This window comes from Notamacropus eugenii, chromosome 1 (assembly GCF_028372415.1).
Source record: "Notamacropus eugenii isolate mMacEug1 chromosome 1, mMacEug1.pri_v2, whole genome shotgun sequence".
Lineage (NCBI taxonomy): Eukaryota > Metazoa > Chordata > Mammalia > Diprotodontia > Macropodidae > Notamacropus > Notamacropus eugenii.
In genome coordinates, this window is record NC_092872.1 from 247,810,497 (window position 1) to 247,837,609 (window position 27,113).

Consider the following 27,113-nt stretch of genomic DNA (forward strand, 5'->3'; position numbering starts at 1 on the left):
TTGTTTACAGACAACAGCTGCTTCTACCAAAGTCCAGCTGTCAGTGCATACAAACCCCCAAGGCCCTTGGTCTTGAACTAGGATGAAGCCACTACAGCGAAATCCTTTAATGGTCTGAATGTTCAGTCTCCTGGAAGATCCTGCTTCAGAGACATGTAGATATCAGCAGAAAGAAAACAGAAATAGATATGCCCCAGGGAAGCCAGGGTTAGCTAATGTCATTCCAGATTAGATGAACTATTGCATACAACCCCTGACATAACACAGAGAGATACCACACACACACACACACACACACACACACACGCACACACACACACTCACCACACCTGCCCCCCAGGAAGCATTGAAAATTGGTGTTTCCATTCTCATCAATCCAGATTAGCATCCTCAACCCAAATATGGAAAGGTATTCATCACCCTTGACACCTTCTCTGAGCTCTACATCTAAAAGTAAGTTCTCTTTCTTTTGAAATAGCATCATATGGTCAGAGAATGGCAAAAATTTGGGGCTGAGAGTGATTTCAGAAGGTATAGAATCCAGGATATAGCTAGACAAGGAATCTCTCTACAATTACCTGAATACATGGGGGGGGGGGGGCAAGCTTTTCCTTAAAACCCTTTGTTTCTACAAATAAGGATGAAAAGGAGCAGGATATTCTGAAATGGTCTATTTTGGCATTCCTCACAGCACCACAGCATGTCATTCCAGCTATATTGCATACTTTGTTCAGTCAAAAAACAAAGATCTCAGCATGCAGAATGAAACATACATTTTATGATGTGGCCAATGAGGGAATTAATTTTTCTTGATTATGCATATATTTGCTATAAGGAGTTTGTTTTTATACCCCCAGGAATGGGTGGGAGGGAGAGAAAACAAATGCTTAATAATTTTTAAAAATACAATTTGTTTAAAAAAAGTAGCCAGTTAAGAAGAAAATTATGCAAATAATAAGAGTTCTTCTGGGTGGGTGGGAATGAGAAGCTACTTCCCACATCACTTACAGCTGTCCCTTAGAGACAAAATGTCCTCTATTGCCATAGTCTTTGAGAGCTCAGGATCATTTCCACATATAACAATGGGGCACTAAAGTAGGGCCTTATTGCAAAAGCAAAAGTAACAGCAGGAAATTGAATAATTATTAGCAATTCTAACTAGTGCTAATTAAATTTTTTATTACAGTGGACTATCATAATAATAGTAAAAATCTTTCTTGATCACTAGCCTGAGTATTGGATATCTCAAACTATATCCCCAAGTTCAGTATATCTATAAGAGAATTCATAATTTTCTTCAAAACCCCCTCCTCTTCTTAACTTCTCTATTACTATAGATCATTAGGATCAGACTCTACAAAGAGGACAAGAAGGATGAGGACTGAGGAAACACCACTAAATTTCAAAGTTAAGAGGTCATTGGTAACTCTAGAGAGAGTAGTTTCTGTTGAATGATGTGGTTATAAACCATACTGCAGAGGGTTTAGAAGAGAATGAGAGGAGAGGAAGTATAGGCCCAAGTTGTAGATGGCTTTCTCAAAGAGTTGAACCACGAAAGATAAGAGAAACATCAGATGATAGATAGCTGGAAGGACAATTAGATCAAGTGAGGGTTTGGGAAAGATGAGGGAGACATTGGTGTGTTTATAGGCAATGAGGAAGCAACGAGCAGATAGGAAAAGATTGAAGCTTAATAAGATAATAGGAATGATAGGAGAGATAATCTTCTGAAGAAGATGGGTAGAATGGAATTAAGAATGAATAACAAAGGACTTGTCTTGACAAGAAATATGTGAAAAGAGCAGGACTTGAACTCTCATCTTCCTGGCTATAGGGATGGCTCTTTTTTCACAATTCCATACTGCCTCTCAGTTGACCATCATGATAATCCTGTAAGGTAGATTCTATTTTAATCACTGTTTAACAGGTGAGAAAACTGAGGCTGTGAGTTTAGTGACTTTCCCTTGACCTGAGGAAAGATTCAAACTCATGTCTTCCTGACTCCAAGTGCTTAAAGTGCTCTTTCCAAAAAAAAAAAAAAATACTGCATTGTATCTCTTCCAAAAAAAAAAGTAAACATTAAAATAATAATAATAGCAGGCTAGTGGCTTGTCTTAACATCACTTCTATCTGAAAAAGTATGAGTAGAACAATATAATGACTATTATAATCATCTTGAAAAGAAACCTGGCATAACATATAGAGATTAACATTAGAGTCAGGAAGCCCAGAGTTAAAGTATTACCAGTGACATATACAAGATGTGCAAACACAGACAAGTCACTTCACTTTTCAGTGCTCCAAGCTACTCTGAAATACTAAAAGTTATGGATAAACTTCCAATTGTCATTGACAAAAGGAATTGTCATACCAGAAGTTCATAACATCTTTGAAACTGCAAATCCAAACTAAACATACACACACACACACACACACACACACACACACACAGAAAAGAAAGGAAAGGAAAGGAAAGGAAAGGAAAGGAAAGGAAAGGAAAGGAAAGGAAAGGAAAGGAAAGGAAAGGAAAGGAAAGGAAAGGAAAGGAAAGGAAAGGAAAGGAAAGGAAAGGAAAGGAAAGGAAAGGAAAGGAAAAGGAAAGGAAAGGAAAGGAAAGGAAAGGAAAGGAAAGGAAAGGAAAGGAAAAAGAGAAAAGAAAAAAACACGCATCCTAGGTATAAGGATATTGATTGATTGGGGGCTCCAAGTACTTTAGTTTTCTGATGTTATTTCATAGGACTTCACAAACTCCATGGGAGTTTCTGTTGTTTTATGTATTTAACCCCAATCACTATAGACTGAATATGTATTTTCTTTCTTTTGAGATTGCTACAGTGGAGCAGTATCTAAAAAACAACAATTCCACCATCTTTTTTATCATGGGACTCAACAGTTTGGTGGTGGTTATGGTAGTGGTAATGGTAGTGGTGGTGGTGGTGGTTGTAGTGGCACTTGAAACAGGAATTCTCTATCTCCTCCAGGCTGAAAGAGCAGGAACCACTTCATGGCATGATTGCAATGGAAAGTACAAAAGCTTTAACTTACTGGTTGGTTGTCCTGCCACAAACCTCTCCACTCAGCTATCAAAGTGATCTCCCTAAAGCACAGGTTTAACCATGTCACTCCCCTACTTAATAATCTCCAGTGTTCCCCATCACCTAGCACAGTGTCTACCAAGTAGTAATCGCTTAATAAATATTTATTGATTAATTGATCTGCTCTGTTTTTCTAACATGGGCTGATTAACTCCTTAATCAGTCTGGTAGCCCTCCACTCTCATATATTAATGATTGACTTAGAGTGGATACCTTATTAGTTTCGACCCTACTGAAGCTCAGAATCCCCAAACCCAAGTGATCCACCAGCCTCAGCCTCTCCAGTATCAAGAACTATTGCTTGCACCAGTCCACCCAGATGAATCAATAGTTTTTAATAGAAATGAATTGTAAATGATCATGTGAAAGATTGCCCCAAGTAACCAATAATAAGAGAATTACAAATTAAAAAATTTCTCAAGTGAGTGAAATTGGAAAATATGACAAAGTCCGAAATAAACAATATGAGGAAATATATGGGACTGCTAACAAATGCACTGATAGTGGAACTATGAATCCTCCAACAACTCTAAAAATATATTCAGAATTGTGTGAGAAAAGTTATTAAATTGTCATTTCCTTTGACTTAGAAATCCTACTCCTGGGTATATAACCCAAACAAGTCCAAAAGAGAAAGGTTTCATGGTTACAAAAATACCCATAGCAGCAATTTTATTCACAAAACCCTGGAAACAAAGTGGCATCCTGAAGACTGAGGAATGGCTGAACCACTTGTGTTTTGTGACATCAAGTATTTTTTGTGGCCATTAAAAATAAACAGAAAGAATTCAGAGAAAGATGTAAGAGTTACATGAAGTTGTGAAGAAAGTAGAATCAAGAGGAATATATACATAATTACTCACTCCAATAACGTAATTAAGAACACTACATGAGGAAAATAGGGAGTAATTAACCAATCTTGGCCCATCAGAAGAGATGTAGAAGCACTTCACTCCTCATAGTACAGTGATGGGGTACCAGGAATATCTTGAATACACTGTTAGATGTGATTACTATGCTTTTTGGTTTTGTTTAGATGGTTTTCTTTTGTGTAAGGTTCATTTGGGGGTGGATATGTAATTTCTGGGAATTACTCTGAAGAACAAATAAAAAGTGTGAATATTATTTTTTTTAATTAATCCATTGAAAAAATGCTCAGTCTTACTAATTATCAAAGAATGTAAATAAAAATCACTCTAAAGTGACAGTTCCTGACTCCAAACTGGCAAACATAATTAAAAAACTACAAGCATTGGTATGCTGTGGAGAAACAGATCCACCAGATCATGGCTGGTGGAATTCTGAACTTCAGTAATCTTTTTGGTAAGCAATTTGGCAGCTCACACTACATTGTTCAGAAAATATTCCAAAAGCATCATTCTCTTTAAAGATAAAGACGAAGGGAGAGTTTATGTATCTGGAATTTTTTCTTAAGAGTTTTATATTAGAAGAAATGAGGTAAAGTAGAAAGAATCTTGACTTTCAAGTCAGAGGACCTGGGTTCAAATGTTGGCTCTAGTGCTTATCTAAGCTCCCAGAGAGCTTGGGAGAGACTTTTGGTTTTGTTTTAACATCTCAGAAAATTGGTTTCATAGATTTACTTTTGTCTTTCCCATCATCTGGTTTTCCTCTTCATTCTCTCCTCCATAGCAAACACTAATTCAGAACTCAATAAAAATCAGCTTGCCGTTATTTGGAGACAAATTTCATTACAAAAATACAGACAGCAAAAAATTAGATTTAAAAAGAGCTATAAGCTCCAAAGAGCAATCAATATTAGTCTGCTGTGCCTTAATGAAGCAGCAGAGGACTAGGTGAAGAATGAACAAATTCTCCTCATCCCAGAAACACAAGAAGATAAGCACATTCAGGCAAATACCACATCCCATATTTGCAAGTCAGTTATTAACTGGATCAGTGACCCAGAAAAGGATACAAATGTTCAAGATTGTATGGGGACATCATCATATATCAAAAGGGTATTTGGAAGACCTAACCATCTTCTTGTGAATTCTTGTGAAATTTGGACTTTGACCTTATTAAAAGTGTTCCACAAATCATTAAAAACATCTTTTCCAAGTATACACCTGACTGTTTTACTTCTCACTTGACACAGAGTAATCACTGATCAACTTACTCCTAATTCAGGTATTGACTGCTTTATGTAGATATATTAGCTCCAAAACAAATGTTCCAATCAAATAATCTCCATGTGTGGGAAATCTTACACAGGACTCCTCAATATCTCCAATAAGCAGATAAGTGGCATAGTACATAGAGTGTGGAACTTGGAATCAGGAAGTCCAGAGTTCAAACGTAGCCTCAAACCCTTAGTAGTCACGCAAACCAGGGTAATTCACTTAAATTTTGTTGGCCTCACTTTCCTTATCTTTAAAATGGGGACAAGAATAACATCTCACAGGTTGCTGTGGGAATAAAATGAGTGCTTTGAAAATCTCATAGAGCTTTATAAATGCTAGTGATGATAATGATTATTATATAGTTATATCAAATAAAGCTTGTATTTAGCCTTCTGAATGCTCATAAACTAGAAATTACGAAACATAAGCCTGTGATAATCTTATTACCAATGCAAACTCTCATCAGACATATACATGTTGCCCAAATGGAAGAGGGGAACCATGCCCTACAAACCCATGGCAGCACCAGCTGCAGAGAGAGCACATGACTTCACCCCACTGCTACCTGAGTGAGAATGTCCATGTGTAACATGAACTGACTCCAGGAGTACTCTCTGAGGGCCAGGACAGTTGAACTTTGTTCCTCCTGAAGGGCTGTCCAGTATGCTGAGGGGGTGGGGGGAGTTCTCTTTTCTTTTCCATCAGTTTGAACACCCACAAATTATTTTTAACCCATTTTAGGGCTCAAGTAACACCCTCATTCCTTTTTGTCACTTAACTTCAGATTAGCATTTACAAAGGGATATTTACTTCAAGGGTACAGCAAGAACAAGTATACAAACATTTCTCCCCAACATTTTGAGGACATAATCCCTACCACCACTCCCATATCTCCAGTCTCTGAGGCAGCAAGGATTAGGTTAACACTTTAGGTCAGTCCCTACTTGGAAATAGTTTCACCAAGTTCAAGTCAGAGCCCCCTGAGACTCTTGATCCTCAGGGTTTCCATTTCTCCATTCCAATGGCTGCAAAACCCTGCCAGGATTTTTGGACTCCCAGATGCCTGTGGTTCTCAAGCAAAAAAACCCCACTCCCCCTACCTAGATTGGAAAATTACAAAGGAAAATGCCAAAACTTTAGACCACTTTTCCTAGGCCATGTCCCTTAAAACTGGAAGAACACAACTCTCAAGCCCTCGTCAATTACTGCTTGATGTTAGTGAAGGAAGCCTTCACCACCACATGGGAAAGCAGAAAAAGTCACCTGAGATGATGAATAAGAACATTTTAAACCAGCTACATAGCCAACAGAAACAATTATTCCTAACCACATGGTAGATAAGCATAGAATGTTCACACACGTTCCAGTCTCCTAGAAGCAGATTGCTAGTGTCTACCACATGGATAATGAAATCTTAGATAGTCTAGGCATTCACCAAACCACCACTGCACATGATTTCCATTGTATATGACTTTTTTACTTCTGGCCTGACAAAGGTCACATATTATGCTCCCTCACACCCCAGCTTCTAGTATAGATGTTCCTCTTAACAGAGTCATTCACATTTATGACACAAATCACCTAACCTGTGTTTGGAATCAAAGCACTGAGTTCACTCCTACCAGGGAAAAGGTCCACTTATATCTGTAAGCATTCAGGATAACATTGAATTTAGAAAAGACTTTTCTTTACCCAACAGAGAAAGTGTAAAGAGCTAGCACCTAACCCATAAACCTTTTAGAAAATTCCCTTTTTGTTTCCAATGGATCTTTGCCTCTCTGAGCCCAATTCTGTTCTCTCAAATTGCAATTCTCCTTTTGGAAAGTCCCTTTTACCAGAAAGACTATAAAAACATCCAGGGTTGCTATTAATCAAAGAAAAATGTCTTCTGATGAGCCCTGCATTCCCTGCAAGAGGTCTTGTAGGTCAAAGGTTTCTAGACTTTTGGGGTAGTCCTAGTTTATAACCCCACACACATATACACATAAGACGGGTTTCTCCTCACTCATCGAGTTGGCCTCTTCCTCTCACATAGTTGTCACTTTGTGATGCCATGAAAAGACACGATCTTACTTCTTTTACCTGTTACTTCTCTAGTTTCCAAAGGAATTGTGACTTAAAACTACTTTATATTTAATTATACCTCTTCCTCCTTATTCAGATTTAATATTTAATTGTGGAGAGGGGAAGCAGTGGCTATATAACTCTCAGAGGGACCAAGAATACTTTCCAGTGTTCTCATCTTTCCCATTATCCTTTCTCATTGTGACCAAATTTTCTCATTCCAATGTCTACTCCCAACAAAGATAGCTCAATGGAAACAATTTAACAGACAATTTTTATTAAGTTTCACATAGATAGATAGATAGATAGATAGATAGATAGATAGATAGATAGATAGATAGATAGATAGATAGATAGATAGATAGAAGTACAGACTAGGGACTAGAGATACAAAAGCAAAGATGAAATTATCCCAGAAAGCTTACATTTTACTGGATACCCAGTTTGTCCAATGGTTAATTATCATTATTATTATTATTATTAACATGTACATACATTATCACCACACTTATCCTCACATTATCGCTGCCACATTTATGCCTGCTGCACACAAGGCACCACATTAAGCACTCAAAAGTCTCCAAAGATAAAATCAAGCTAACTCTGCCATCTACTCCCTACAGGAAGTTCTTGAAGAAATCAATCACAACTTAAGAACAAAAACCACAAACTGTGCATGAAAGGGAAAACCAATAATTAGTTCTGGTTATTTTTAAAGGAAACTAAAGAAATGCACTACGTCATGACTCTCCTAAATAGGTCATACCCAAGTGAGGAGAGAAACTGATATATATTCGACCACACAGGAGGTTTTATTTTGAATTTTATCTTGCTAAGATGGCTTCCCTAAAACATTCAATTCAATATGATCATATACAAGAGACTGAGACTGGTCACCTTCTGTCATCCAAGAAAAATCCTTGATTCTTATAGGGTGTGAAACCCAACCTGAAATTTTAAAGAAAGAAACATGTAACAATTTTCACAGAGAATGTACCCAAGAACTTCTATATTCACATCAGTGGTCAGTATTTTGTTTTGGAGCTGATAGTAAAATTTTAAAAATAAATGTTAAACAAAGTTAATTCAAGAATTAAAATGGGATTTGCCTTAAAAATCTTTCGCCATTTTATTTCTGTATATGGATATTATAGCCTTCATAAGTTCTACAGAGAGAGTCAATGGCCATAATTCTAAGCTTAAGCACTGATTCTCATATTTCTAGCTCCATTGTCATCTCTGTCAAAGGTATTAAGGAGATGGAGAAAAAACTTACATGGGGAAAAGGAATTCTCAGAATTTCAAAAGAAATATATTGATAGAAAAAAATATTAGATTTTGATGCAATTTTTCAATATTCTGTAGCCCTTCATTTTCCTAAATAGAAACCAGACATTGTGGTCCAAAACAAACTATTTTAACCGTCTCTAAAACAACAAAGTGATTTTATACCACATTTCTGGAGGTTTTAAACAGCAAAGAAAGGAAAGAGAGAGCAGCAAGATTTGTGCCAGGGGTTATGAGGCTCAAACATCACCAGTAGAGATATGTTGTGAGCGCAAGAACAAGAAGAAAGGGCAGAGGTTCTCAGTTCTGCTTGAATTCCCCAGGCTTTGTTCTTCCTTCTAGTCTCATTTGCTTGCCAAGGGATCCTAGGAGTGAGGGGGGACCAGCTTCCACAGCTTTGGAGATGTAGTCCTCAAAATGGGTTTGGGAGTTGCAGATTCATAATCAGGACTTAAATTAGTTTAAAAAGAATGTTTTAACCGTGCTAGAAAGTTATCCAGTGCCATGAGCCACAAATCAGCACCAACAGAAAGGCAGTCAAAAGAAAAGACTAAATTTTACTGAAACATTCTGCTGACTTGTTTCTTAACTATCTCGCTGGGTGTGGCACCTCATAGCTCTGTCTATACTCTGAAATGGCTTCAGTCTTGCCTGCCAGGAAGACTTTCTAGTCACGACATCCAAATAAATGGCATGTAAAAAAAATAGCAGGTAAACCTATAAATATAAATATTCCCTAGAAGCTGAATGGCTGGAGTCCAGCAGATGGTAGCAGAAAGCAATTTACCAATCACAAAACCAGGAGATAAGGCAAGCATAGATGGCATAGACAAGACACGCAGAAGAAATGACCAGAAAGTAGAAAAGTTGTGCCCATTGGACAGCAATAAAGACTAGTATATCTCCTGGAGGACATTGGCAATTCTGTAGCTTTCAAAATTCGAGTTGTCCTGGCTATGCATATGCCCTCGTCACACATGTCCCCAAGTGTGCAGCCTCCACTTGATTGCTCTGCCCACATGGGTTCAGAGAAGGCTAGGTGAAGGAGGAAAAGCCTATGCCTCTGTATGTCTTGAGTTGTACATCTTGTAGAACAAACCTCCTCACTTTTGTCCTCATATGTGATTCAATTTCTGCCACATTCATGCCTCTCATGCTTTTATCCATCATAGATTCAAAGTTACAAGAAATTTTATACCTCTTCCCTAGTCTTTTCCTTTTCTCTCCTTTTCCTCTGCTTATCTCAGTGTCCTTCTTTCTCCTCTCTGTGCCTAGTCACTTCTCCTTAGCCTTTACATCCCTTTCTCCTATCCTTCTGTAAAACTGTCTTCCTTTCTTCATGCTGTTCTCATTTCCCTACACTCTCTCTTTATCTGGATATTTTTAATATATGTATATATTTATTTTATATAAACATATACATGTGTTTCTATTTATATAAATATGTACATGTGTTTATATTTATATAAACATGTATGTATATGTTTATATTTATATATGTTCTACCATCAGTGCCCTTTTCCAAACTTTACTCACCACTCTGATATGTTAGTGTCAGAGAGATCTGATGGGAAGATCAGAAGGCAATCTTTGACACAGAACATAAAAAGGTGAAGAGTTTAAAAGTGAGGAGAGCCTGGAGGTTTGGGAACATAGGAGCCATTTTCTTTGCCCCCTTAAGTAGTAACAGCATCCCAAAAGATCTAACCACATTGTTCACCCTCCTTGGAGAAGATGAGGGAGATATAGGGTCAGATAGAGAAGCAAATATTAGCATAGAACCTTAGAACTATACATACAATGAGGAACTTAGAAATTACGAAGTATAAGTATATATTATATATATGTGTGTGTGTGTGTGTGTGTATACATATATATGTAAAATATGGAGGAGGAAATTTAGTTCCAGAAAAATTCCAAAATAATTAGCCCAAAGTCACACAATTACTTCCTGGAAGAACCAAGACCATAAGCTAGGTGTCATGACTGCTGTCCTAGGCTTCATACCAACCTGATTTAACAAAGAAAAGATAAAAGTTTCCTAGTTTCAGGTTACCAGGATTTCCTTTCCTGGGGAGGTTTCATACAGGAAAATTATATTGGAAATCACCCCAATAATGCTCCCCTCAAAAAAAGCTATAAGAAATAGAGGGGGAGAAGCTATGAGCAAAAGGTAACCTATTCTGTGGTAAAAAAAAAAATCTGAAATTTTATCAGAATTTGTTTTGAGTAAAGAAAAGAAGATAAATTACATGCAGCAGTAAGAAATAGGTGAATATATGAACGACTGTATCATTGTACAAAAAAAAAAGCACTCTCAAATTTATTCTACCATAGCATTTTTAACGTAAGTAGCTGAATATGAATTTTCACCAAGGAACTCCTCAAAACTGCTGACAAGGTAGTTTTGCCTATTAAAAATAATGAGTCCCTTGCTTTCCATTTCTCTCTATATCTGCAAACTGGAGGCAAACCTTCTGGACAACTACAGAATAGGAAAATGGAAATGGAAATCAGGACTGAATGTGAAGATCTGAGAAAGAGAGTCTTCTTCCTTTCCTTCTCCTGAATTATGTAGACCTCACCTTCCTAAGCATCATATCATCCTTCCAGCAAACTGCTATGATTCTCTTCTATTTCTTCATCCTCTTTCCCCAATTCAGTATGTGAAATCCTCATAGATGACCTCAGGGAAAGAATTTGTATTCAGTCTAGAATCTGAAGTGAGAATATAAAGGTAAAATATTCCAAAAGCATCATAGTTCCTAGCATAGTAGAGTGGGGGAAAGGGAGAGACAGAGAGAGATAGAGAATGAATGTAGACCAACATATACATACATATATTCATGCATATAAAAGTTTATATGTATTATACATTGATGCATATTCATTTATGCTCATGTGTACAGGGTATGCTGGTGAATATTTAACAATCAGCTCTCCAGAAAATATACACATAACACATTTTTAAGTTTAATCTGTAAAATTAACATTTTCTCCATCACTTTTTTATATCTGGAGTGGGGAAGGCGAGGCCGTCAGAGTTAAGTGACACAGCTATAAAGTGTCAAGTGGCTTGGACCAGATTTGGACTCAGGTCCTCCTGACTCCAGGGTCAGTGCTCTATTTAATGCAGCACCTAGCTGCCTCTATGACTTTCTAAAGTCTAGACAATCAACAGAATAATAAGTGAAGCTCCGATTTGTAGCATTTACTCATTTCCAAGACGTAAATGCTCACAGTGAAGATTAACTATCCTCATAAGCTACTTCAAGCTGACTCCAGCACACATATCTCTGCATGTGTATGTATATTATGTATATGTATGTATAAACATGTGTATGTATGTATGCACTATATGTATGCACTATTTTTGTGAATGTATATATGTATATATATATACACATGCAGATATAATCTAAGCTAGATAATTGCTCATCCTATTTTAATATTCCTCCACCAGAGATAGAATTTCCACGAGCTTCCTGAGATTCTCTTCTTGTCTGCCAAAAAAGTTTTCCTTATGTATAGACAAATTGTCTCTTTTTTTCAATTTGTTGATCTGTTTTATTCTGACTCTAGCGAGTGTAGTAGAACTGGACAGAGGCAGCTTGGTTCCTACAGAGAGGAGATATTGCATGTTGAATACAGTTTGGGACTTAAAGTCAGGATACCTGGTTGAGTTTCCTACTTCAGACATTTACTAGATACATAGCCCTGAGCAAGTTAATTCCCCTCTCTCAGATGGTTTTCACGTCTCCAATTAAGTTACATGACCTTTCCTTACACATTCCCAATAAAAAGGGTCTGTTGCTTTCAATAGCACTATCTGACTCATATAACTGCTGTGAATCTTCATCAATGGACTCTGAGAGGTCCTGACACCAATTTGAGAAGTATGCAACTGGAAAAAGTGTCCTAGAATTGGCATGCGCCCACAACAGATTTCTTAATGAGGGTCATGGGGTCTACGAATAAATTTCAGTTGGTCCATAATTTTTACAAATATTCTGACAACTGAATTTCAAAAGAATTGGTCTTCACTCTAATCTTGTGTATTTTATTTTATAGCATTGTTCTGAGGCAGTGCCCAAAGGTTTCCCCAAACTGCCAAAGATGTCCATGGACCAAAAAGTTTAAGAACATCTTAACTATAGAAACCTGTGATACAGAAGTGAGAGACTCTTATCAGGGAATTACCAAGTCTCCTCAGAGGATAAAATTGTTATGTGACTCTAAAAGATAATTCATCCAGAAAGCAATATGAAAACATATTTTTCTAGTGATCTCCAAATTCATATAAACAATGATCAAACTTTATGATGCCTTCTGCAAAGCAAATAATCTTACCCCAATAGTGATTTAGAGCATTTTGATTTTCAAAATCCTTTTTGAACTCTTCCATGACCTGAGACCATTTCATATTTTCTATATTTCGTATTTTTATATGTTTTTATATTTCATAGTTCCTATGTCTTGAACTGTTTTGGATATTATAGGACAATGAACAAATTTCTCTATGAAATGGTCACTATTGATTAGAGAAATGCAAATCAAAACAACTCTGAGATACCATATCACACCTCTCAGTTTGGCTAACATGACAAAACAGGAAGATAAGTGTTGGAGAAGATGTAGAAGAGTTGGAACACTAATTCACTGTTAGTGGAGCTGTGAGCTGATCCAACCAATCATTTCTTTGGATTCTATCAAAGGGCCTCACTTAAGGACCTAGAAGGCCATATGTGACCTGGAGGCCACAGGTTCCCCAACCCTGGTATAGAGGAATTTTGGGCTTTAGACTTTAATTATCATGTAGGCCAAACCTCTCATTTTTCAGATGAAGTATCTGAAGCTCTGAAAAGACAAGTGACTGAACCATGGTCGTACAGATAATGGAGACACAATTCCAACTCAGGTCTTCTGACTGTAAATATAATGCCCTTTCTCCCATGCATACTTCCTCTGCATTTCCCTATATGAACTTGTTCACTCATGCTAGTATCTTCTTGCCTAAGAAGTCTCATCTGAGCAGATGGTCCCAGCCACATTTCCCAGGGCACCCAAAGATGCTCCATGAGTAAAGTTTTGTCCCTGTGCAATGAAATCCATCAGGCAAGATCATGCTGGTTCCTTCCCCAAAATAGCCTGCTTTTGGAGTTTCCACAGTTTGGCCACAGTTGAACTGATAGCAGAGGACAGTGGCATCTTGTAAATCCCAATGACTAGCACAGAACTGGGCCCAGATTCTCTTTGCCTAGACTTCCACTCTCCTTGAACATCTGTTGCTGCCATTCACCAATCTGTACTCTGGAGAGACAAAATAAGGATTTACATGGAGACATTGTGCCCACAAATGGCAAGAAATTCCAATACCTGGTGAGTTTCAGCAAAGGACTCTGTTTCTGACAGAGTGAAATAACATTAGTGACACCACAAAAGTACTATATTTTACACCAAAAACTAATTGTACAGACACCAACTTTTTCTCTTGAATTGTTTGAGCCACATATATAGCACAGAGAAAGCAGACAGCCTGTATAACATACAGATAACTCTATCTAAAGCAATTTGATAAGTATTCATTAGTTCCCTACTATATACACAACACTTGACAGGGAACAAGAAATGATGTGTTTCTTGAAGCACCAGGAAGTGTTTTAGGGATGGAAAGAAAATGGACCAACATGTCCATCCTAAAATGCAGCATAGAGACCACATCCAGAGTATTGTATGTAGCTGTGGGTGCCACACTATTGAAAGGATATTGTAAGCTAGGAAGCATCTAAGGGAAGAGAGTCAGAACATAGAATGAATATTTGCCTCCTCCCAATTTATGTATTCTTTCAATCAATAAGCAGGTATTAAGCTCCTACTATGTGTCAGGTACTCTGCTAACTCTGGGGACGGAAAAATCTTTTAAGTCTGGCTTTCCATGTATTCATGCTTCATCTTTTACATGTACATGCCACACTTGTTTTGACTTGGAATCAGGAAGATATGAGTTCAATTCCTGCCTCAGAAACTTAGCAGCTGTGTGGACCTAGGCAGCTCACTTAATCTCTCTAGTCTCATCTTCTTCATCTGTAACTGGGGATAAGATTAACACTTACTTCAGAGGGTTATCGTGAGGATCCAATGAGATCATATGTGCAAAAATGCCTTGCAAATCTTAACGCACTACAAAAATCTCAGTTACTTTATTATTATTATCAGTGATAATAATAATATCCTTGATTGTCTAGTATGGATGAAGTTGAAATTATCCCTGTGTGTTTCAGTAGAAACTGACATGGGGAGGTCTTTCCTCTTAAGCTAAGGGAGAGAAAATTATGTGCAACTAATTGTAAGATCAAAGAAAATCTTTAAATTCATGAAATTCTTCCCCAGGAAAAAACATTAGATAGATCACAGGCGTTTCTAGTCACTCATCTGCTTCCTACAAAGGAAAATGGTAAGATTGGGAAAGGGACAGAATAAAGTTCAAGGAAAAACTTTTTTTAAAAGATATGAAAATTTATAGGGGGGTGGAGCCAAGATGGTGGAGTAGAATGAGGCACAAATCCTAACTGTTCCCCCACAGCCCATAAAATATCTGTAAAGAAAGACTCTCAACAAATTCTAGAGCAGCAGAAGCCACAACAGAGTAGAGGAGGCTGACTGAAAACATCTGTCAGACTGGAAGAGAGCAGAGCCCAGCCCAGCCTTGGCCACGCTGCATGGCTCTGGGAGGAAGACACAAGCTGACCTCAGGGGTGGAATCCCCAGATGAAGTAGGAGCAGTTTGCAGATCCCTCAATCCACAGGCGCCAAAGGTCAGTGAGAGGGTTTTTTCAGCTGGCCGAGAAAAAAAGCTGAGGAAAATAGCACCTTTAAAAAGAGGCTAACTCAACTGGAAAAAGAGGTCCAAAAAGTCAATGAGAATAAGGCTTCAGAAATCAGAATTGACCAAATGGAAAAGGAGATTCAAAAGCTCACTGAACAAAATAGTTCTTTAAAAAAGAGAATTGATTTCAGGGAAGTTAATGACTATGAGATAAACCAAACAATTAGAAAACAAAACCAAAAGACTGAAAAAATAGAAGATAATGTGAAACATCTCATAGGAAAAACAACTGACCTAGAAAACAGATCCAGGAGGGACAATTTAAAAATTATGGGACTACCTGAAAGCCATGATCAAAAAAAAAGAGCCTAGACATTATCTTCCATGAAATTATCAAGGAAAAATGCCCTGATATTCTAGAACCAGAGGGCAAAACAAATATTTAAAGAATCCACTGATCACCTCCTGAAAGAGACCCAAAGAGAAACTCCTAGGAATATTGTGGCCAAATTTCAGAGTTCCCATGTCAAGGAGAAAATACTGCAAGCAGCTAGAAAGAAACAATTCAAGTATTGTAGAAATACAATCAGGATAACACAGGATCTGGCAGCTTCAACATTAAGGGATTGAAGGGCTTGGAATAGGATATTCTAGAAGTCAAAGGAACTGGGACTGAAATCAAAAATCAGCTACCCAGAAAAACTTCAAGGGAATAAATGGTCACTCAATGATCTAGAGGACTTTCAAGCATTCATGTTGAAAAGACCAGAACTGTATAGAAAATTTGACTTTCAAACACAAGAATCAAGAGAAGCTTGAAAAGGCAAATAGGAAAGAGAAATCATAAAAGACTTTCTAAAGCTGAACTGTTTACCTTCCTACATGGAAAGAGAATATTTGTAACTCTTGAGACTTTTCTCAGTGTTTGGGTAGGTGGAGGGATTGTACATACATACATACACACACACACACACACACACACACACACACACACACACACACACATAGACAGAGAGTATAGGCTGTGTTGAATCAGAAGAGATGATATCCACAGAAAAAAAGTTATGAAATAAAAATTAAGGGGTGAGGGAGGAAAATACTGGGAGGAGAAAGGGAGAAATGGAATGGGCCAGGCTAAAACTCAGAAAAGAGATAAGAAAAATATCATCCAATGGAAGAGAAAAGGGAGAAGATGCAAGAGGAAAAGTGAAGTTTACTCTCTTCACATATGGCTTAAGAAGGGAATAACATGCTCAGTAAGTTTGGTATGAAAATCTATCTTACACTACAGGAAAGTAAGGGAAGAGGGGACAAGTAGGGTGAGGGGGATGATAGAAGGGAGGGAAAATAGGAAAAGGGAGTAACTAGAAGTAATCACTTTTGGGAAGGGACAAGGTCAAATGAGAGAATAAAAAAGTGGGGGGACAGGATAGGATAGAGGGCAATATAGTTAGGATTACACAACATGATTATTATGGAAGCCTTTTGCAAAACTATGCATATATGGCCTGTATTGAATTGTTTGCTTTCTCAGTGGGGATGGGTAGAGAAGTAGGGAGGGAGAGAAGTTGAAATTCAAAGTATTAGAAACGAATGTTGAGAATTACTATTGCACAAAACAGGGAAAAAAGAAACACAGGTAATGGGGTATAGAAATTTATCTTGCCCTACAAGAAAAGAGAGAAGATGGAGATAAGAGAAGTGTGGGGTGTGACAGAAGGGAGGGTACATTGAGGGAAAGAGTAATCAGAATGCAAGGTATTATGGAGAGGAGGAAGGGGAGAGATGGGCAGAAAAATTGGAACTCAAAATTTTGTGGAAATGAATGTCAAAATCTAAAAATAAATTTTTAAAAAAGAAATAAAAAAAGAAAATGCCACCTTTAAAAATAGACTAACCCAAACGGCAAAAGAGGTCCAAAAAGCCAATGAAGAGAAGAATGCTTTAAAAATCAGAATTAGCCAAATGGAAAAGGAGGTTCAAAAGCTCACTGAAGAAAATAGTTCTTTAAAAATTAGAATGGAGCAGATGGAAGCTAATGACTTTATGAGAAACCAAGAAATTACAAAACAAAACCAAAAGAATGAAAAAATGAAGACAATGTGAACTATCTCATTGGAAAAACAACTGACCTGGAAAATAGATCCAGGAGAGATAATTTTAAAATCTTTGGTTTACTTGAAAATCATGATCCAAAAAAGAACCTAGATATCATCTTCCAAAAAATTATCAAGGACAAATTCCCTGATATTCTAGAACCAGAGGGCAAAATAGGAATAGAAAGAATTCACCAATCACCTCCTAAAAGAGATACCAAAAAGAAAACTCTTAGGAATATTGTAGACAAATTCCAGAGTTCCCAGGTCAGGGAGAAAATGTTACAAGCATGCAGAAAGAAATAATTCAAGTATTGTGGAAATACAATCAGGATAACACAGGATTTAGCAACTTCTACACTAAGGGATCAAAGGTCTTAGAATATGATATTCCAGAGGTCAAAGGAGATAGGATTAAAACCAAGAATCACCTATCCAACAAACTGAGTATAATATTTCAGGAGAAAAAATCGAATTTCAATGAAATAGAGAACTTCCAAGCAACCTTGTTGAAAAGATCAGAGCTGTATAGAAAATTTGACTTTCAAATACAAGAATCAAGAGAAACATGAAAAGGTAAAGACGAAAGAGAAGCCTTAAGGAACTCATTAAAGTTGAACTGTTTACATTCCTACATGGAAAGATGTTACTTATAACTCATCAGACCTTTTTCAGTATTAGGGTAGTCAGAGGGAATATTTGTTATGTAGGGTGGGTATGAGTATATACGTATGTGTGTGTGTGTGTGTGTGTGTGTGTGTGTATGTGGACATCTTTCATTGCCAGAAGAAGACCACGCCATCAGATAAATAATGACATGACTTGCACATGACTTTGTTTCGAGTGAGGGAGGGCTGTGCAGGTCACCAGCCTTATTTCTCCTCCAGAGCCATCTGAATCCAGTGACCAGAGATTCATCAGGATCACTGGGGATGACCCAGGGTGAGGCAATTGGGGTTAAGTGACTTGCACAAGGTCACACAGCTAAGTGAGTGCCAAGTGTCTGAGGTGAGATTCTTTCTCTGTACCACATTGTCAGATCTTCTCATCTCATCCTAACCTCTCTCCTGACTTTAGAAATTGCAAACTCAACATGTCCAGAACAGGTATATGTATATTATATATGTGAAGATATGTATATGTGCATGGGTGTATTATGTGTATGTATGTATGTATATATACATAGACAGAGGGCACAGGGTGAACTGAATATGAAGGGAGAATACCTAAAAAATAAAATTTACTGTTGAGTGAAATCTACTAGGAGTAAGAGAAAGGGAGAAGTAGAATACAACAAATCATCTCACATAAAAGAGGGAAGAAAGAGCTTTTACAATGGAGGGGAAGAGGGGGGATATGAAAGGAAATAATTGAGCCTTATTCTCATGGGATTTGGCTTAAGGAGGGAATAACACACACTCAATTGGATATGGAAATCTATTTTACCCTGCAGGCAGACAAAGGGGAATGGGATAGGAGAGGGAAGATAATAGAAGAGACAGCAAATTGGGGAAAGGGATAATCAGAAGCAAACACTATTGTGGGAGGACAGGTCAAGGGAGTGAATGGAATAAATGAAGGGCAGGAGAGGATAGAGGGAAATATAGTTAGTCTTTTACAACATAACTATGGGAAGTGCTTTGCACTGTTATATATGTATGACCTATATTGAATTGCTTGTTTCTCAATGAGTGTGAGTGGGGAGGGAGGGAGAAAATATGGAACTCTAAGCTTTAAGAATAAGTGTTAAAAATTGTTTTAACATGCCACTGGAAATTAAGCTATACAGGCAATGGAGTATAGAAATCTATTCTGCCCTACAGGAAAATAGAGGGGAAGGGGAATGGAAGAAGGGTGAGTAATAATAGGGAGGATAGACTGGAGAAAGGGGTGGATGAGGTGCATGCTGTCCTGCAGTGGAGGGTGGGGAGAGATGGGAAAAATTTTTGAATTCAAATTCTTGTGGAAGTGAATGCTAAGAACTGAAAATAAATAAATTGTATCTAAATTTTTAAAAAGTCAATTTATTAAATCAAATCTGGGTGAAAGAGAAATCAACAATGTATTAAATCAATGAAAATAACAATTTAGATACAACATAGCAAATGCCATATGAAAAAATACTCTAAATCACTATTAATTAGAGAAATGAAAATTAAAACAACTCCAAGGACCTACTTCACACCCGTCAGATTAGATTATATGACCAAAAAAAAGATAAATGTTGGTGAGGATGTGGGAAAATTTGAATATTAATGCATTGTTGGTGGAGTTGTGAACTGATCCAACCATCCTGGAGAACAATTAGGAACTACGTCCAAAGGGCTACAAAAATTTTACCTGTCCTTTGATCCAGCGACACCAGTACTAGATCTATATCCAAAAGAGATCATAATAAAGGGAAAAGGACCCATAGGTACAAAAATATTTGTAGCAGTTCTTTTTTGCTGCAGAGAATTAGAAATTGAAGGCATGCTCATTAATTGGGGAATGACTGAACAAGCTCTGGTATATGAAAGGAATGGAATGCTATTGTTCTTTAAGAAATGATGAGCAGGAAAATTTCAGAAAAGCATGGAAAGACTTACATGAACTGATGGTGACTGAAGTGAGCAGAACCAGGAGAACATTCTACACAATAACAGCACATTGTGTGATGATCAGCTTCAATAGAGTTAGCTCTTCTCAGCAATGCAATGATCTAATATGATTCCAAAGGACTCATGACAGAAAATGCTATCTACATCCAGAGAAAGGGCTATGGAGTCTGAATGCAGAACAAAGTATACTATTTTCACTTGTTTTTGTGGGGGGTTTTATCATGGTTTTTCCCTTTAGTTCTGATTCTTCTTTCACAACATGACTAATTTATAACCTATACCAGACTACTGTCTTGGGGAGGGGAGTGGGAGGGCAGGGAGGGAGAAAAAATCGCAGCTCAAAATCTTACAAAGATGAATATTGAAAACTATCTTTACATATAATTGGAAAAAAGTAAAATGCTATTTTTTTTAAATTGGCTTGTAAACAAGATCTTGTTTCTAAATAGGTTTCAGGTGTTCTCACTGATTCCATTATCCCTTTCATTGAAACCAAACTTTCTTATTGTTATGTTTACACTCCACTAAAGATAAGAGAAATTAATTCTTTTAATAGCTATTTATTAAGAAGCTGCTACATGCAAGATGATGTGCCAGGGTCAGGGGATACAAAGGCAAAAGTGAAATAGTCTCTGTTCTCTAGAATCTAACATTCTACTGAATACCCAGAGCATTGCATGGTGTATTTACTATATTTGGTTAAAATATTATTCATCTCAGTCATCATCAAGAAACATGGGATGGTGGATGGAATATGAGACTTGAAGTCAGGAATATCTGGGTTCAAACTCCACCTCAGATAATCCCTAGCAATTTGATTGTTGACATATTACTTAATTTTTCTGGGTTTCAACTTTTTTTAATCAGTAAAATAAGAGGATTGGACATGTTGTGTATGGAACACTGTTTGAGGACTTAAAATGTCTCCAAGAGCAAAGTCAGGCCAATTGCCAATCCTTTTTAGTTCCCATGATGGCAATAATTAGACAATTCAGGAATCATTTGATAACAAATCCAAGGACCAGTCATGAAAGGAAAAAACACTATGGCTGGTAAAGACATTTAGTAAAATTAGAAACATAAAAAATGTCAATGTTCCCCAAAGTGCCAGATTCGAGAGAGGATGGGAATATATTTCTAATCTCATAAGATGTTTTATTTAAAATTCTCCTGGTACAGCGACATCTCTAAAATATCCAGCTCAACATCATCATATTCAGGAGGCAAAGATTGTTCACTTTCTTCCACAACATGTTCATTGGTGTCCATAAGATGATGTGCCAAGCCTAAAATTTTAGAATGAGATTGATTACTCTATGGTACTCTTCAAAATGAGAGTAACTAAAAAGAGGAAACTCCATCTATTACTCCATGTAGTCAATAATTTCCCTTGGTTCCAATCAAACACTGGTATCACACCAGGGAAAAAATAAAACTCTTCTAGAATAAGAAAAGAATTTGCTTTGAAAAGCTTTTCAGGAAATTGGCACAGTGGAAAGAAGGCTAGATTTGCAGTAGAAAAATCTGAGTGTGAATATCCCACATTTTTTTGGCCTTTATCTCCAAGTATACCAAATCAAACATGATTTTATGATTTTTAATATTGCTAGACCAGAGAAATTAGCCTTTATCACACGATTTGTTTTACAAATATATGCATATTATTATATGTAACATATGTATATACATACACACATATATGCATGTATGTGTTTGCATATATACATCCATGCATACACACATATATAGCATGTATATTGCATAAATTTCCTTTTATTTTCCTTCCAGTCAATCCCTCTGCTCCAAGTTGTTTTTCTCCATGATCTCATAGTTTCTGAAATTGCATGTTAATGCTTTTGTTCTTCATTCACTTCCTTTCCTTTTCCCATTTCCCTCTTTTCTTTCTCTCAGTTCTTAATTCTTTTATTCTTTTTTCTGTCTTTATTGATTTTTCTTTCCTTCCCTTCTATAATTGACTCGTCCATTTCTCCATTCCATTTCTGTGACACCTATATCCTTTCCTCCTACCCTTCTCTTTTTACTCTGCCCTATTTCCCTTCTTCTATATCCTTTTCCAGTTTTGTTAACCCATACTTGCTCCTCCCTGTGACTTCCAGTGTCAGAAATTACTGATGAGATCATCAAAAGAGAGCGGACTATAGCAAAAGGACATTCTAGTGAAGCCTTGGTACAGGATGCAAAACAATTTTTGGAAAGCTGTGCAGAATGCTCTTTCTTCTGATGTATACTGCTGATCTCTACAATGTTGGGGCCAGAAAAAATACATCTTGATGGGACTACTCTACCACTTGGGAACACACCAAGCATGCCCCCTTGAACTCTGGGAAAGCTTAGTAATAATGGGGTTGCTGAAGTTTCTCCAATTCCTTCCACTGATGGTCAAATTCTTCCTTCTCAGCAGTCTGGTCCTTATCTAGCCAGTTGATTGTTTCATCACATTTGTCAAGGATCATCTGCTTGTCTTCATTATTAGTTCTGCCTTGAAGTTTCTCATCCTTTACTGTAGCCTTCATTTGGAAAGTATAAGATTCAAGTGAATTCTAGAAAGGCACCTTGTCTCTCTGCTTCTTAACTTCAGCCTTAGCTAGTTGCTGCAGTGGATAGAGCACCAGTGCAGGGGCCAGGAGGACCTGAGTTCAAATCTCACCTCAGACACTTGACACTCACTAGCTGTGTGACCTTGGACAAGTCACTTAACCCCAATTGCCTCATCTTGGGTCATCTCCAGTCTTCCTGGTGAACATCTGGTCACTAGATTCAGATGGCTCTGGAGGAGAAGTGAGGCTGGTGACCTGCACAGCCCTCCCTCACTCAACAACAAAGTCAATTGCAAGTCATGTCATCATTTCTCTGATGGCATTGTCTTCTTCGGCAATGAAGGATGAACACATACATCTTCAGTCTTATATTTCTCAGCTTCTTGAAATATATACTCATCTTCTTTCAAGTGACCTTTGTCATTTACCTTTTTTTGTCCATGAGCTTATCCTCAGAAGACACATTAAGGATACCTTTTGCATTTGAGGAATACCCCTTGAACTCGAGATAAGGGAGATTCCTGAATTCAAACTTGCCAAGCATATTGTTATGCTTTATCATTGCCTCTCTCACCTTCATAAATCTGAGTAAGAACATCAGGCTGGTTGACTAACTAGGTGGTAATGTTTGTGTCTGCTTGGTAGAGAGGCTGGTATTGAATTTGATCAGAACTGCCATAACTCCACCGCTAGTTTCAATAACCAAATAAAACATCCAAAAGCAGCAAGTCCTGCACATTCTCAGATTAAACTCCAAATAAGATGGCAGCCTAGACAACTGTACCAGGGACAATAGTTTCATCAGGATTGATACTATTGTTGAGCTCCTTATCATTGAACAAGTTCTGTAGAAGTTTCTTAATCTTGGGGATATGAGTGGAACTACCCACCCTATGTAATGAACCTATGATTTATCAAGTTTGGCATCTTAGGGTCCTTTCCACTAGATCCAATGTCTCATGGAAAAGGTTAGCATTCAGCTCTTCAAAGTAGGCATGGGTGATAGAGGCATAGAATTCTATCCTTTCATAAAGGGAATAAGTCTCATTTTAGGCCTGGGTACTAGAAAACAGGATATAATTTACATGTTCATAAGTGGCACTCAGTCAGTGGACAATTCTCTTGTTCTCACTGAGATCCTTCTTGTGCTTTTGCTTAAACTCAGCAATGGAATGATTAACTATGAAGTTGTCAAAGTCTTTCCCATTCAAATGGGTATCCCCAGCTGTGGTCTTCACTTCAAAGATGCCAGCTTCAATGATAGGAATGAATACATTTAAAGTGCCATTTTCAAGGTCCAAGATCAGCACATTTCTTCAGCACCCACATTTTTGTCCAAGCCAGAAGCAGCAGCAGTAGCAGTTAGCTCATTGAGTAACACATTTAGAGCAGTGATGGTTCCAGCATATTTGGTGGCCTGGTGTTGAGAATCATTGAAATATACAGGTATTGTGATGATAGCAATTTGTAGCAGTCTTCCTAAGGGAAGTTTCAGTAATTTCTGTCATCCTTGTCAAGATCATAGAAGATACTTCTTCTGGATAGAAATTTTTTTTATCTCTCCTTTGTACTACATTTAGAACCTGAGTTTGCCTGCATCATTCATCACCATGAAAAGTCTTTGTTTCATATCTGACCCTAAAACTGCACCATCAAATCTGTGATCAATCAGACATTTGGCATCAAAGACTATGTTGGTGGGATTCATTGAAAATTGATGCTTTGTAGCATCCCCAATTAAATATTGGGTTTGGTGAAGAAGATATAGTGTGGGGTGATCCTATTTCCTTAGTCATTAGGAATGACTTCCACTCTCTCATGTAGGAAGACTCCCACACAAGATCAGTGCCACTTGTAGGTTCTTTCAACATTGTTGCTGGAGTGTTGTGATTGATATGAAGTAATAAGGATAATAATAAGTTATGAGAATTGCTGATTAAGTCCTCAGGCTATCTCATTTTAAAGAGGTGTATGTGACATAGACTTTCTTGGACCAGGTTGTCTGGGTTTCCTTTCTTGGAGCAGTCTAGGACAAGAAAGGGATGATGATAGAAAACCTAAGGAGAAAAGCTATCAACTTAAAAGCTAAAATTAGTAGAAGATAGTGTCATCTAAGGCAAAAAAGTCAATTATAAAATGTTGCATTGGAAATAAGAAAGGTGGTTTTCATGCAATAATGAGAAAAGGATGTAAATATGAACAGGTATGCTATCATTTTAAAAAACTTCAAATTCATCCTTTACTAAAAGGTTTCTAGGGAGAGGGTAACCTCAAAATAGTTGACAGGGAAAGTTTTGAATGCTAAAAGAGCGAGTCCATGTTTTCCCCACCATCTATGGATCTAAGCAGGTATCAAAATTTCCTTATACGTGCAAGAAAGGAAAATTGAAATAAAGGCTGAAATATGAAGACCTGAGGAAGTGATAGCTTTCTCCTTCTCCTCTTCCTCCTCTCCATCATCTTCTTTCTCAGTCAGATATTTCTCACTTTCTTCAATATCATCATACTCTTCTCCTGACAGAGTAATATCTTTCTCTTCTACCTCTTCATATTTCTCCTCCACTGCAAGGTCCTCATAGATGCCATCAGTGAAAGGATTCTGACTTGTCCTGGAAACTGGAAAGAGAAAACATGAGTGAATATGTTAAAGATCTCATGGTTTGGGGAATGATCTCCATCAAACATCTAAAATGGATTAACCTTCACCATATATTAATTTTATTTAAAAATCATTTCCATAATTACTCTGTTCTGGGTTCATTGACTTGTCAAACCAAGGTTATTTCTCACATCAATACAAATCATTTTTCTTTAGATTAAGTCAATCCCAGCTGTTTAATACAAGAATAAGTCAACAATGTCTCATGACATGCTATGACCCTACTCTACATGAAATTTTTTATATCTAATGAGATGGACTATATTCATCTACAACTGGTTGAAAAAAATTTTAGTATATCTAGAAACATAAATGTCAGAAGGGACCACAGGTTCACATGGTGCAATCTACTACCCAAAGAAGAAAAGTTCTTAACCAGTGGGGGGGAACTTGCAGCCTCAAGGCCATATATGGCCCAATAGGTTCTCTAATGTGGCTGTTTGTCAAAGGGCCACATTTGAGGACCTAGAGAGCTTCATGTGGCCTTGAGGCTGCAGGCTCCCCACCCGTTTTTAACATTTTGTGTGTCAAGGAATCTGTGAGCAGTCTAGAGAATTCTATGCTAGGGAAACTTGCTTGTGAGGAGGTCTAAAAGAAAGAATGTTTGTGATGTCAGCACTCTGTTGATCTGTGTTAATTCCTCAGACAGAAACCCTCTCTGTTGATATGTATCAACTTTTCAGGCAGAAGTGCTATCTATTGGTCTCTGTTAATTTCTCAGACAGAAGTCCTATCTGTTGATCTGCATTAATTTCTCAGAGAGAAGCCCTGTCTGTTGGTCTTTATGAGTGAATTGAAATGATGATGCTGGTAATGTGTATAAATATTGTTATAACCCTGTTAAGCTTTGCTTTTCTAGAAACAGAAGCTCTGGGCAGAGGCCCATGGAACCTGTTGTCAGGTAGAAGCAGCAAAAGTTTGGAGTGGAGCAGTCCCTGTGAGCTGAGACAAGGAGCAGGAGCAGAGGGCTGCCTGCATGTGAATCCAGGCAAGAGTTGGGAGCAGTCAGCCCATAAAAGAGGAACCATGGGGTTTGGAAGTCAGCCTTAAGTCAAGATGAGAGAGGACTTTACTTGGACACTGCGTATTGATTAAGGAAATTGTTCTTACAGTGACGTAGGGATGAATGATCTGGTATTTTCTGCTACCCCTTAAGGATGTGTTGTGCTAGGGAAGACTTTAGGGGATGTAATGACATATTACATCCTGACTTTGGGGCACTCCCTGACTTTGGGGCACTCCCTGACTTTGGGGATGTAATGACATATTCTTTGTACCACATGACATACTGAGTATTCTAAGATACATATATGTATTACATGGTATATTTTGCTTAAGGATGTTGTTATGAATGTTATGCTTTACTTTGCTAAACAATGTTTAGTTTATTGCTGAATAAATAGAGAGTTCATTATACTATACAATGAGACCCTTAAAACTATTCACAGCAGCAGTCCTCAGGTATGCTGCTGTGATTGTCATTATAGATAGCCACCCAACTTTCATTTGTTTACAAGGCAACTATATGGGACAGTGAAAAAAGCACTGTACTTAGAGTCAGAAAGAAGTGATTCCATGTCCAGAATCAGACACTTGTTAGCTGTGAGAACTTAAACAAGTTACTTAATCCCTGAGGCAAACTGAGACAAACCTCAGTTTTCTCAACTGTAAAATAGGGATGACAATAATAAAACCTAACTCCTGGGACTGTTAAGAGGATCGTATAAACAATATTTGCAAAGTGCTTGGCACAGTCTCTGCACATAGTAGACACTACATAATCAGTA

General features: G+C 37.5%; 1 protein-coding gene across 1 annotated transcript in view; it reads right to left on the reverse strand.

Annotated features, from left to right (window-relative positions):
- Positions 1–21,243: 21,243 nt before the first annotated feature.
- Positions 21,244–27,113, reverse strand: part of SCART1 (scavenger receptor family member expressed on T cells 1) — a 45,268-nt gene continuing 39,398 nt past the window's right edge. The window contains exons 13-14 of the mRNA XM_072628451.1: positions 25,080–25,283; positions 21,244–21,395 (exon numbers count right to left, since the gene is read on the reverse strand). Coding sequence (XP_072484552.1) covers positions 21,265–21,395; positions 25,080–25,283 — 335 coding nt within the window. The 3' untranslated portion in view covers positions 21,244–21,264. The remainder of the gene's footprint in view (positions 21,396–25,079; positions 25,284–27,113) is intronic.